General features: G+C 38.0%; 1 protein-coding gene across 2 annotated transcripts in view; it reads left to right on the top strand.

Moving 5' to 3' along the window:
- The window catches only part of dachc (dachshund c), a 64,226-nt gene that overhangs the window by 16,993 nt on the left and 32,204 nt on the right, over positions 1-15,029 (top strand). For both annotated transcript variants that reach the window (XM_026931986.3, XM_026931985.3), the window contains exon 2: positions 10,298-10,413. In XM_026931986.3, coding sequence (XP_026787787.1) covers positions 10,298-10,413 — 116 coding nt within the window. The remainder of the gene's footprint in view (positions 1-10,297; positions 10,414-15,029) is intronic.

The raw sequence follows: 15,029 nt of genomic DNA, 5'->3' as shown, positions 1-15,029 counted from the left end.
GATCTACTTCCTGATTGAGATATAATCCTGATTTGGATTGAAATTAAAAACAGGATACCACAGCAAATGGCAAAACAAACTCTATTTTTTTTTACTATAAATTTTCATTTTCCAGGCTTAGTAATGCAGTGGAGTGTTGTGTAGTTTAAACTGTCAGAAGTATCTATCTTTGTGAACTTTACTTTAAGAAAAACAGCTAATAACCGCCGTTTGAACCCACAGCATACCACCAGTTTGAATTAACTGTCCTTTTCTTTTCCTTTTTCTGTGTTTTGATTATGTGTAGTTCATGTTGTCTTTGAGAGTCGCTTCAAGAACTATTTGATCCCGCTGATTCATGTGTTTATGTTAGTCTCTTGATCACTCTCTCTTTCTCTCAGTTCTTCTGTCAGTTATAACTAATCAGACTTGCTGTGTTGTGATGTTAAATAAATACATTTTACAAAGAAACAAGGCAAGACAGTAAAAAAAATCACCATACATGGTATCCGCTTCACTTTTAAAACAGCATTGCCTTCTATGAAGCACGGGTGCTGTCATTGTTGCTGGAGATTTCTTTTTTTCTTTTTTTTCTGTAAATATTTTAGTCACCTCAAACTAGTTTTAAAAACCACAACTTTTTTGTATAGAAATTTAAAGGTGGACAGGATGGCAAAGATACTATATTGTGCCGTTAGAGGAAATTTAATTTTTCTAACAAAGTGGCAACAAACCAAGGGCCTTTTTAAGAAAAACTGAACATTCAGAGATTTCTTAATTTATCATTTGTAAAAAATGGATTTAACAATGAACAGTGTAACAAATTAATAGATTTTAATGCCCCCAACACACTTTAAAGAAATTTTGCAATATCCAATGTGGTTAATATACTGTGATATCAATATTAGTATTGTCATATCACCCTGTCATTGCTTGACATGGCGATAAACAAACAAATGGCCTATAGGCACGCACAATTTTTGTTTGGTTTTATGAATATGCAAATTGGAAACTGCCCCACCCCCAACTCCTTTGCATATTGGAACCTGATAGGCTCCTTTGTTTTATGACACAGTAATACTTGCCTGTCCCTTAACACTAAATAACACTTTAACACTAATAAATCAGATATTCTAATAGAATTAGAAGGACAGAGCAAGAGAGCAAAATTGACCGTGCTCTCTGGGTGGGAGGGATGGCATACGCTCTGTACCATCACAGAAAGACTAGCAAATCACGGGTATCTGTGAGTTCATGTGTGCGGAAAAGGGTAGATAGCGCTTTCCTCCAAGTGTGTTACGCTGCCCTGCAGTGCAACATGAAGAACAGCAGCGATCAAATGAGGTTGACAGGGGAAGCAGATGCTAGCCTTCATCCTCGAAGGTTGGTAGCTGTCGTATAATAGTGGAGAGCTGGCTTGTGGGTGACCAAATTTGGGAGAAACTGGTGAAAAAATTAGTTACAGTTTTACACAATGATCAAGAGTTGATCATAATAAAATTTAATCAAATAAACAAAACACATTTTATGAAGTTTAGGGTGACCTTAATCCTTTATGGCCCAGTTTCCCAAAAGTATCGTAAAGTTCATTTAAACTGGTAGAGCGTGATGTTTCCTCTCCCCTTTCACAATGATCTTTGTACTGCAGTGCTTTGGGGGAAACTCAGCCTAGTTCCTGCATTAATCATCCAGAAGTAACAGAGACGTCCCTGCGTTAGCTGAACACATAAAGAATGATCTCTGTGCTAACACCCTACATAGACTACAAGGTCTCTGTAATAGGTTTTACTCACTATCAGGCATTGCAACACATTATCATCCTAATAAACACATATATTACACACTTGGACAGGTAGCGATGTGATGATTTATACAGAGTATTTGCTTTCTGCTTAATGTAATCATGTTATAAATGATGTGCTTCAAGTACAAATTTGTACTTTAATAATCAGGTTGTTTCAGGAGCAGCTGTTATTTTGAAGAAAGTCAGAGGGAATTGTGGGAATTACTGAAATCTCTATAGACTCACAGCACCCGGAGGAGGTTTTGGTTAGTTTATGTTTGTCCTGAAATAGTGTGTGTGTGTGTTTTGGAAAAAGCTCTGTTTGTAAGATGTTTGCTGTACTATTATTTCCGTTGCTGATATTTCCTGTTTTGTGTGTGTGAGTGTGTGTGTGATGAGAATGGGAATGTACAAGTAATGTTTGTATGTAAGACACAGATGTTTAACCTCTCTCTCACTCTCTCTCTCTTGCTCTCTCTCTCACTCTTTCTCTCTCTCTCTCTCTCTCTCTCTCTCTCTCTCTCTCTCTCTCTCTCTGAAGTTCACAGCACTATTTACATAGCTTTCATTACACACTGCAGCACAGACTGCAGCATAAATAGTGGCTTATTTGGGCAGCGGCTTTCACACAGGGACCCGATAAGGGCTCCAATTACGGCCCATCGTGAAGCAACTTCCTGTTTGAGGTCTGAATAAGGGATGTTTGTTTCTCGCCTTCCAGCTTTGACCCTGGCGTAAACCCCCTCTGTTTCCTCAAAGGGTCGTTCCACTCAAATTTGTGTGTGTGTGTTTGTGTGTTAGTGGTTGTGTATTATTAATATGAAAATTCAAATAATACACTATTCAGAAAAGGGCAGTGAGAGGTTTCAATGTCTTTTGTTTGGAGCTTCCTTAAAGAAAAATTTTGTGCTCAGACACTTACATTATTCATTTGGCTGGAGCTTTTATCCAAAGCGACTTTTAAATGAAGAAGAGGGACTGTGACTGGACCAGATGTCCAGTCCCATGAAGAGAAGAATTGAAAATCAATTGAAATAAAAATTGGTGTTCTGGCAGTTTATATACAAAAAAATCCAAAAAAAAATTTTTCTCCAAAAAAGTTTTGAAGGTATTCTTATTTTAATTTTATAGATTGTTACTTACAGGAAAACTTTTTGATGACTCACTCTGTACTAGTTTTATGTTCATCCAATTAAATGTTCTCTAAAACATCTATGTCCCACCTCTGGGGGCGGGTCTTGCTCAACAGACATTAACATGCACACACATTCTGTGCCTGTATGAAAGGAAATATTTCTCCGTACCAGCAGGGGGCAGTGATCTTCAAGTAGTGTATGTTTAAAAAAATGTAAATAAAAAGACCTAACATCGTGGCTAGTTGCTGCAAAAGTTGCGAGTTGTAAAAGTTGCCGCATCTCAAATTTTGTACTGTGCGCTCTATTATTTCTTTATACAAGTACTCGAGTATGTTCACAAAGCTCGAACTGAACACTAACATTTCGCACTAATCAGAAATAACAAATTACCACACGATATGTCACAAAACTGACATAGGCGATATAGACCAGCATCCACAGACGTAAACAAACATCCAAAATTTCTTGTTTAAACCATTTTCTCCTTGTTTTTCTTGCTTGTTTCGTCGACTTTATTCTAAGGCAAAACATGCTTAAAGAGCTGAGCGCAAAGTGTCCAACAGTCCACACTTTACTTTTCAGTGGTTTTAGTACATCATCTGAGTCATACTTCATCTAATTGTCTTTCCCGGTGTAGCTACATTACAAGTTCACTTGTGTCTCCAGCTGTATGCTACTGTACTTCGTTTTCTCACAATTTAGTTATCTGCCAGTCTCCACCCACTATCAGGTTCTCCCCTATCACATGACAACTGGGGAGGGCAAAGACTAGCATGTGCTTCCTCTGAGACACATGAAGCCACCGCATCTTTTTGAATCTTTTCATGCTATGTCACAAGGGAGCTAAACACACATGGAGGAAAGTGCTATCTGCCCTCTTCTGCATACATGAGCTCACAGAGGCCCACGATTGGAAATGGGTTGTTGTGGCATCATTGGATTCGAACTCGCCGTCTCCCAACAAGGGTTTTCTCTTGTTCTCCCACCTGGGAGCTCATAAATAATATGTTAAAGTAGCACACCAGCTACCATTACATACAGTATAGTGGCATACAGTTTTGATGTACTATTTATTACGGTACAGTTTACTATGGTGCATTTTGTTGCAAATATATATCTAACTAAAGCAGACAAGAAGCAAATGATTAAAAATGCTCAATTGTTGAAACTTTGTTTTAAAAGACAATTTTCTATATCATATAATAAGCTGGTTGATGTAGTGGTTCCATGAAAAAACATAATATAGACAGAAAAAGGCACAGAAGCACCTACACTTTAACCTTCATCAGGAAATCTAGATTCTATAAGCAAATTGGCAATGCACCCAACCCTACACACCCCACCCACTTCCCCTGGCAATCTGGCGTGTGTCAGGGCGTTAAAACCTGAACAACCTTGATTTGTGAAATTTGAGAACACAGGCTGAATTGTTAGAAAGGAGGTCAATGGAGAAATTAGTTTTATTAATAGCAGGAATTTTGCATGATTTTTCAGGTATATGGAGATTGAGATATGCTGCTCATAAGAGAAAATGCAGAACAGACACCAAACAGCTAGGGTCCTAGGTAGGGTTATGGAAATTTGTGTAAATTTCATTGCTCACCCCTAGAGTTTTACATTTATTGATTTGCATTTATGTGAAGCAAGCAGAATACAATGCAGTCAAAGAGGTGAGAGGCTAAGGGTTGAAGGTCCTGTCCTCTCTGTCAGTCTTGGGATTTGAATTCATGACCTGCTGGTCATCACAATGTAACCTTGATGTCTGAGCTAACACTCATTAATAAGGGTAAAGACGCTGTGTGAGGGAAAAGTTGCACTTTATGTAAGAATGGATGTCTAGATGTTCAGAGGAATAGAGGAATAGGAGACCGAAGAGAGCGTAAGGAAAGAGCTGATTAATATGCAGAGTTAATGAAGCAGTGAATAGGAGACAGGTGTGTATGTGTGTGTGTATATGTGCGGTGTATGTGTGTGTATGTGGGTGGATGTGTGTTCACGCACCAGCAGCAAACACTCAACTAGGACACGTCTCTTCCTACCACATGCAGAAACAACAAATATTATCCAATCAGTTTAACTGTTTTTAGAGTTAACTGTGTACAACGCTCATCAGAACACTTTCTATGCTCATTTAGGTCACTTCCTGTTCGCCTGAAATAAACAGGAAAACAAATGATCCCTTTCTTTAATAAACCGACTGGGTTGTAGTGTTTTTGCTGAACATATGGAAATTGGATCAAGTGCAGGTCAGGTCTCATGAATAGGACAGAATGTCCCATGAAGTGAATAACAATAAACAAGTTCACATTTTTCTCTTTGAAACAGAAACCTTAGTACTTCTGTTAAAAATATCATTGAGCTCAATTCTATGAATTTGGCCTGATTGCGTCTGAGTTTAAAGGACAAACTGTAAACCTTTTACCACAGAATCTGCACACTAACCAGCTAATTTATCTAATATTAATGATAAGCACAATTGTGGTTGTTGTAGAAATCTTTTTGCTTAGTAATTAATAAAAGACAACAGAGTGTGCTGTTATAGGAAATTAATCAGTTTGTCATGTAAAAAGAAAGTCCAGTGTCCTCCGTCCTCAAGACGTTACCATGTCAGAAAACTTACGTTACAACGTTAACTCTGATTGTTACAAAGCACATACACTGGAGACTCCTTCCAAAAATAAACATCTCCACACAGAAAACATCATATCAACAATTAGAATTACAAGTCCTTGGGTAAATTGTTACTATAGAAACATATTAGAATGATTGCATTGATATAAACCTTGAAGTCAGAACTCCTGTCAGAGCTGCTGTTATAGAAAATAAATCAACACCTTCTGACCAATGAAGATTGAGCTCGGAATATTATAATGCGAAACTAAGCTAAGCTCAGATACAGAAATTCAGCTCGTTTTTAACAGTGACAAATGTGAGCTAGTTTACAAGCGCTTATCTAGTCATCTAGCTATTTGAAATCACAGGAGGGCATATGGGCGGATCCAATTAGCATATTTATGCATATTCATAGATACTTGAATTTTTAATGTGGGTAAAGGCATAGGCCATTTTTTGTAGTGTCCTGACCATTAAAACATATTAAATAGTTTATTATTTTACATAAATTATTTAAAATGTTTCAAATGACATGTTCAGGGGTTCTTTAAGATCTGTGCCATCTGTCTTGGCACCGTGACCGTACAAGGAGAGTGCATTTGAAGTGTGAGCAATGCAGAATTGAAAGGTGCATATGGGCGACGGCAGACAGTATTTGCCAGGGGTTTCCAACACAATTAGATTAAGAAGGAACTTGACAGCCTGCTGTTCTCTCTCTCTCTCTCTCTCTCTCTCTCTCTCTCTCTCTCCGTTGTTTGCCAGGCAGTGGGCAGCCCACAGGGTGTTGTGCCCCCTTTCATACCTTTGTAATTGATGAATTGTGGGGTATGCAAATGAGAATCCATAAATCTTATGAATGACAGCTTAATTTATGGGAGCCTTAATGAATGTGGGATTAGATTTTAATTAAATGTCCTCAAAGGCACCCTGAGTGCTAAGTTACATTTTTGTTCTCTCTCTCTCTCTCTCTCTCTCTCTCTGATGAAATCCCCTGTTTATTACGTTTTCCCATCCACGCATTAGTCAGATGAACTTTCTACGGTGGTGGCACCGATAAAGATCGTGTCCATTTTGTTAACCAAAGGAGGCACGATTAATACTTTATATTTGCTTTTATTATGGCGAGAATTATATCATCCCTGCCGATCAGGCTTTGCGCTTCCTGGAGCTAGTCATTTGCGTGGCTCGGATTAAAGCCGCATTTAATCTGGTGCCGTCAGTATGGGTTTAATTAAAACGCTGCCCATTAGGAATGATTAAAAATGCCATTAGGTGTCCAGCTCGCTTCTGGAGAGAGGAGAGAGAACTCTGTGTGTGTGTGTGTGTGTGTGCAATGGAGGGCCTGCGTTTTATTAGCACTGATACAGTAATAACTCCTCATGATTACAGCATTAACAGAAAGTCAAGCAGCATCATGTTCTCAGTTTGAATTGATGCAGCGGATATGTTTGTGCTGCTAAAATCAGTGTGTGCATGTGTGTGTATGTGTGTTTGCATAACTGTGGATGTGCTTGTGCTAAAAAGGTTTTCCTGTGAAATATTTCTGGATTTGGTGGTATTTAGACTATAATAAGTTGCAGCAACATCTGCACTTAGAGCGGTTTCTTCTGAAAACAATCCTCTCTATTTTTATATGACATTCAAGACTTCAAGATGTCACACAGGGACTGATTTTCATATTATCTGCATACTCTACTGTGATTGGCTCACTGGTGCATAATACACGTAATGTTAAAAAAGATTCCATTAAATATTAAAACATCTTCGGTTTGATTGTCCGGAACCCTTTAAACTTCTAAACGAACCCATTTTTGAAGGGTGTACAGTACAACTGTGGCTGAAGCCATGTGATTCAAGCTAACATTAAAAATACAGGGTGTCCCAAAAGTCTCCATACATAGGGGAAATAACACTTTTTAGCAAAATGTCTTCCAAAATTTTTCATACTTAGTTTATATTATATATTTTTTTCAGGTAGTCTTTATGAATGCCTTTGACAAAAGTAGAACGTATTGAAATCATTCTCATGGCTGCATCGGGAAGTTGTCGCAAGGTTGGGATGGACTTTAACAGGAAACATGGCAAGCGTATCACACAAGACACTGTTGCCAAACTTATTAACAAATTCAAAAAGACTGGAAGTGTTGCGGACCAACCGAGAAGTGGATGTCCACGAACATCCCCTGATGAAGGCACAATAGATGTGGTGCTGGCAAACATAGTCCCCTGTGTATGGTGACTTTTGGGATACCCTGTTAAACGCTGAAGGTTTTTTCCTTAAGACTTGTTCCTCAGGCGAAACCCGTAAAGCTTCTACTTTGAACCATTCAGTGGAGTTTTTCCCTTTTAGAAATGGATCTAGTAACATTCCGAAAACATTACTAAGAAAATTGCATAAAAATTGCAACCAAAGCTGGAAAGAGCCTTGGAAAGTGTGCTATTCCTGGTGCATACAAGTCAAAACTCTCCATGTGTAAAATTTGCTTTCGGCTATTTTTGTAACATAAAATTGATTGTGGTGATTTCGGATGTCTGCTTGTACTGACTTGCAAAATGCTTCTCTTTAGCTGAAGTATGCTATTAGCTAGCTTATTTACTGGCCTAAGCTAACATTACCTCGCTGATTTCTAAGTTGCTAAGTTGCTACTGTTGAAACGTCTTCAGTATTTTGCTCGTCTTCTTCATCATATGCTGCATTAATCTCAGACTCACAGATGAAATTTTGCAAGTCAGCAAATAAATATTAATCAGCACCAATGGTCTGCCTATGAATATTACTGACTGGATGGTTTCTGTTGAAGAAGGCACTCTACAACAATTCATTAATTTTGTAATGCTTAGTTTTTCAGAGTAAAAACGATTTTAAAAGTGTTTCATAGACACACTGGAATAATACAAAAAACACATGAAGATAATATGATATCTCACATTTAAAGCGTAATGCTACAGAGAAAAGGGCATGGAGGGAAATGGGGCTGTATTTGATAATGTGATATGTTATATGAGAACGGCACACACGTCCTGAACAAAAGATGACCTAACTGCAAGACTTATCCTGTTGTATGTGGTATGTGTAGACCTGTTTGGGCATTTTCTTAGCTCTTTGCTAAGGCAGCCTGTGCTAAAAATGAATATAATTATTGTGATACTGTACAACACACTGTTCTGTGGCAGTGTGAGTTGTGGATGAGATGAGGTGAAAGAGCTAAACCTGTCATAATCCTCCCTTACAGTTTAAAAGGTCACTCGCTGCCATTAAGAAAAAGCCATTTTGTTCATTTATTTACTCTCTGCGGCAGACAGATAAAGAAACGGAACAATTAGGGAGCGGCGAGAGGGAGATTTTGAAAGGGCAAATGGTGGAGAGCTTAATATTTTATGAGGGATGATTGGCGCTCACGGTGTGTGTGCGTGTGTGTGTGTGTGCGTGAGGTGGTGTATTAGCTACAGCCCGGATGAACGTTCACTGAGTGTTCGTTTTAAAGAAACAGTTTGGACAAAAATGAAGTGTACACAGAATTTCACTTACCCAAAATGAGGCTAATTTAGCTACCAAAGTGAAAAACTCATGTCTAAATCCTTACAGCTTGTCTTTATTTTGCCTTGGTAGTATTTGTACATAAAAAGGTTTAATAAATTAAATGATTCTAGCATAAAAACAAACTGTGCTGAGGAAAAAGTGACTCAAAATGCTACTATTGTTAGTTTTTTTGTTTTTTTTAGCTCTATGACATCCTTGTGTTCATTATAGATAAGTCAGGAACCACATAAGCAAGTCTCTTTAAGATACTGAACAACTCAATACACTTAGAGGTGAGCGTGTGACAGTTTGCACAATGCTAAATTATGTTAGCTACATTAGCCTTATAGCTGCAGTACGAAACTAAAGATAATTTCATACCACAGATATGTCTAGGATGATGGACTACATTTGGTGTAAGTGAGAAATCGTGTTCTGTTTGCTAGCTAGGCAGATTTGTAGCTACACTTTTTACCACAGTGTTATCGCTTCTTAAATTCTGTATCTAAATACATGGAAACAAGTGGATAAAAAGGCAGCATTAATCCTTTGACATCTGAGTCAAGTGTCGTCTTGTGAGAAACTGTTAGCTAGCCAGCTAGCCCAATTGTCACTTTTTATCTCATATCCAACAGGCGAGCTATAAATGAGGTGAGTGTGAGTAATGTGAGAAGAAATCCAGGTCACTGCGTTAAGCAGAGAGCTGATCTTGCCGTGTGTAAACTCGAATTCAGATGAAGTGCGTGAATGCCGAGGAGCAGGTAACGAGGCGCACGGTATCAATAATTCATGAGGGAAAAATGGCTGATTGTGGAAAAGGCAGATGAGTCTACTGTGTGATCTAATTACTGGAAAAAGAGAGAGACGGCAGAACGGTGAATGTCCTTGAGAGCATTTACTGATGCTTACTCTGCATTGTGAATCTGTCCAAGACTCTCGCTTTCTCTTTTTTTACTGTATAAATGTATATTTACATGTCAAGTCATTTACATATAAAATAAATGCCTGGTTCTCTATTTATTCCTATTTATTTATTCATTCCCCACTTTGTTATGATCATTTAGATCAGGACACTTTATACTGATCCAAATAAAAGAATCAGATTGTGCGTGTGTGTGAAAATGTGTGTGTGAAGGATGGTATTAACGTGTTCTGCCCTTTGATACACCTGATCCCTTTTGTCCCTGCAGCACAATAGTTTCAGATCGCACTCGTATTCAGTGTAGGCAATTGAATTGAACTAGCTCGGTGTTCTCTGCTTTTCAGCTCCAGACCTGGCCGACCTCCGAAAAGGACTCAGAGTGTGACGTCCCCCGAGAGTCCACACATCCTGCCCCACTCCGTCTCTGGACTCATGTCCTCAGGAATCATGTCTCACACAGGTAACGTAGAATCAGACATGTTACAATAGACTTGTGCCCACAATTGGTTATATGATATATCCTAATATTCAATGGCACATTGTCACTACCGCTGCATTCCATTCAGGACGAGGATGCCTAGACAAGCAGAGTTTTGGGGCAACATTTGCATTTCCAGAGTCCCATTTGGAAGGTATCCTTACTTTCGATGAATTTGAAGGCAGTATCCAATTTCAGCACCAAATTCTGATGAGAGAAGAGATCCTTGAAATTTGGAGAAAAAAAAAATTGCGTTAATATTTTTTTCATACTATAAATATTGTCTAAAGCTTCATCATGGTTTAAGATATTACCACAATATGGTACTATGATTTCTGTGATTAAGTGGGACCTTTGCATCCTTGGAAGCTGAGTAACAGTTCTGTCCACCATTTTTTTAAAATTTTAATGGAACTCCCATGAAGGAAATTATGGGATACTGCATCCAGTAAGGCACCTTAGAAGACTTTATATCAAATGGGAGGCTAAAGCTGCCCAAAAATGCTGTACATGGGCACCCTCCTTCAACATATCGTAAAAGTGATTATCGGAGCTACTGCTAATAAACACAGTCATCTGCAATGTTATGAAAATTTTCGTGAACCACAATAAAAAGATGTGGGTGTTTGCAGATGGACGCAAGTGGGTATGTGGCGGGAATACACCCTGGATGGACGCCAGTCCATTGCAAGGCATCACACACACACTCACACACTCATTCACACCTAAGGGGCAATTTATTTTCACCAGTCCACCTACTGGCATGTTTTTGGGAGGGAATAGGAAACCGGAGAAACTGGAGGAAACCTGAAATTCCACGCAAGCATCAAAACCAAGAAGAGTTTAAACTTGACACTAGGAAAACAGCATGAGTCGGAAAACCACAGGTTATTAATGCAGTTTATACACATACAATAGCAATACAGTATATTTTACCTATACAGGCAAATTGTTTAAATATATAATACAGTATATAACTAAGAAACAGATGTGATTAATTAACTACTAGGAAACACTGATATAAGGAAAGTGGTTTGCAAATAGGGATAAACCACGACATACAATACACAGAGTCGTATTGCGGGTGATCAGGGACAGAATCAGGTCAGACTTGACAGCTAGGCAATTATTGTAGTATAAAAATGTAATATCAGCACACACCTAATGAACGCTCTCAGTGAAAAAAACCAAGATAGAGTCCAATTAAGACCTTCCTTCATTTCCCTTTTCCCTGTGTTTCCCAAAGGCAGTCCTCGAGGACCAAGATGTTACACTTTCTGATCTCATGTTGCTAGCATGCCTTGATTAAAATCACCTACGCTTTGATAATTAAGTCATCGAGTTAAATGAGGTGTTTTAGTACAGAAAACATTAAACATTAAACTAAGTGCTCTAACCCATGCATCTTATGGGAGTCCTCAGGTTCTTTTTTTTACATTAAAGAACTTAATTTGAGTAAGAAACAGTCTTATTTTTCATTATGTATTGACTTGCAAAGCTTATACTTGAACTAGCGCAAGTCTGCTGAGGTAATGAGCAGAAATGTACAGTATAAACCGCCACCTTTCCCTCCCGGCGCGTCTGTGAAGCTAAACACTCATCTGCTACGACATCTGAGCTGCCCTTGCCTTTGTGTGTGTATGTGTGTGAGTGTGTGTCTGTGAATATGCTCTTTTCCCGCCACTCCTCAAAGAGAGCTCTAGAAAGAGAGGCCCATACGTTTGTACTCATTTGGAAAGAGCAGGTGAGAGATAGTGGGTGAGAGAGAGAGAAAGAGAGAGCAAGCAAAAGAAAGGTGTGTTGAGGGGGTGGGATCTCTAATGCAGGCAGCCTCAAGTTTTCTTTTATCTTCAACAGAGGTCACACTATCAATGTCAACTATGGAGATGGGAACTCAAAAGCCTCTGGGGGATGGAGGGAGGGAAAAAAAGAGAGAGGAAGATGGAAAGAGGACAGTTTTTTTCCTTTGAGAGGCTCAAAGAGGGAGAAAGAAGAACGCTTTGATATCGTTCTCTCTGCTGGCTGAATGGGGGCCTTGGCTTTCATGCTCTGATCTTGACATTTTGTGAAAGCATTTGGAGAGCGACTGAGAAAAAAAAAATACACACACACACACACACACATACGGTGTCTCCTTTTAACTTGCACATAAATTGTAGACAGTTTCAGTTTGTCTAAATGCCAGGTAGCTAAAAGTAGCAGGACTCAGTTTAGGCTAGTCTGGGTGTGTGAAATGCACTTCTCTGGAGTGTTTGGGAAAGTTTTTGCCAAATATACTTTTATATGACAGGACTGTATTTTCTAGATTATATCTGTCCTCAGTGCTGTTTATACAGTGAAGTCAGATATATGTTAGACATTTTGCATTAATCTAATTGATGCACATTTTTTAGGGTTTTTACAGTAGGCCTGCTACTTCAGCAATTACGGTAATTTGCAGCCAGCACATGATCTCGAATCAGAGTTACATTTAGTGAAACTCTTCAGTTTCCTTGAGAGTTTAGGATGATTTCTGCCAAACCTGTTTTTATTTGATAGCATAATAATTTCCATATTAAACTGGTGATTTTTGCCTAATTGTAACATGCTCATTTTTTAGTCTTTTCTAGGTATAGTGCTTTTACCCATTTGTTGGTGTTTTTATGGTAGCAGCTAATAGCAGTGCTGGTACTTTGCTTCTCCAACAATTGTCACAGTTGTAAACAAAAACACATGGTGGACAAACCTACTAAAGTGTAGCTAAACTCATACAATGATCTCAGGCTAAATTATAAGCAAAGCCATAAAAAAAAGCTACACTACATTGCCACATTTCATAAATTTTCATAATAACTGTCTTATATGTAGGACTGTAATGAGTATTTGATTCAATTTAATGAATTAATTTGTATAATTGACATATACTATTAAACTTCAAACTTTTCAAATAAATACATTCGAAGTTTGGGGAAACTGTTACTTTCAGTGTAGTCTAACATTGATTAGCCTGGCACAACAACATTTCAGGAAATATGCCAGTGGTAGTTTGACTAGCGTTAACTTTCTTAGTAAAATAAAGCTTCACCATATTGTTAGAGGCAAAGCAGCCGTTTTGATGATTACAGCAGTTCCTGTAAATTATATGTGTGTTGCTAATTTCAAATTATGTTTTAGACTTCTAATTCAGGGCAACAATAATGGTTTTAGCAGTTTTAGTAGACTTAATGTTTGCCTCTGCATCATCGGTTATCAAAATGCCTTTGTCTTTTATGTATGTATAGAGACACAAAGAGTATAAAGAATTTCAGAGAATTTCTACTAGCCAGCCTCCTGAAAAGTTATGAACAGTTGATTACATACACAATGTATCCTTACCAACTTTTAAAAACCAGAAATTGTAGCCTATAAATGACTACTTACCATGTAAAAGTGTGTAATTCGTTTTCCTATTTTTGTTAAGGGGCTTGACAGCGAATGTACCATAAACTGTAAATGTAAAATGTAAACTCAGGCCTAGCTTAAACTATTATTTATGGTCGTTACCACAGTTATATTCCAACATGATTACATAGCATGAACAGGATTGGTAGAGGTGTCTAGAGACAAGAAAATAATGAACACCTGCCAGCCAATATAGTATATTTCCTTGGCCACGGTATACATATTTAGTAAACTCTCAAGTGCATTGGTATGTGAATGTCTGTCTCAGACATGGTGGCAACTCTCAGCAGGTTAGTTTTGCTGTAGTTGTTTCATGAACTTAGTGTTTGTGGGAGAGTGGGACAAGGCAGTGACATGATGCTAATCTAGGCCTAATTGAATTATAACACTGACTACACACACACACACACACACACACACACACACACATTCACATAGTCAGTGTGGTTCAGTAGAGACAGGTGTCTAATACTGTAATACTGTGCACAGTAATTAACAGTGTGTGATATGGGACATGCTGCTCTGGTTCTACTCACACTGAACCTGAATATTGCAATATATCATATAACTGATTATCCTCACACACCCAATCATTCTTAACGTCACTGACACAATAGCAGTTCTCAGAGCAGACTGTGAATGCTTGGAGAGCCAGTCGTTTGACAGCACTAGTAGATATTAATAGACTAGTCACTTTGGCATTTTAATTTGACATTGTCCACTTCTCCTGTCACTCAGCTCAGTGGAACTGCCTTTCTCTTCATTATATGAAACTCTAACAGTATAAAAATTGATTTATTTCTTTTTTGACATAGATGTTTGATCTGTTTTTATAGAAGAATTGTAATGAATTGTAATGTAAGACTTTAATTAGATTTTGCATAATATATACAGTCAAGTGCAGAAGTTTGTGGTTTTGACTGGGGAAAAAAAGGAAATTATATATTTGTTTTACAATTTATGAACAAAAAGACATTTCAAGAATCTAAAAGATGAAGGAAAATCAGAAAATCAGATCTATATCACATCAGAAAGAGAAATTTATTATTTTTTGTTATTAATATCTTAACATACACTACACAAATAGGTTCAACAACCAGAAAAGAACAACAAATTTTTCAAAATAAGGAACATGCAGAGTACGTCACCTCACAGTTAAACATATCGAGAGAAAATCA

The sequence above is a fragment of the Pangasianodon hypophthalmus genome, chromosome 26 (genome assembly GCF_027358585.1).
Source record: "Pangasianodon hypophthalmus isolate fPanHyp1 chromosome 26, fPanHyp1.pri, whole genome shotgun sequence".
NCBI lineage: Eukaryota > Metazoa > Chordata > Actinopteri > Siluriformes > Pangasiidae > Pangasianodon > Pangasianodon hypophthalmus.
This window is presented reverse-complemented; position numbering and strand designations above follow the sequence as displayed.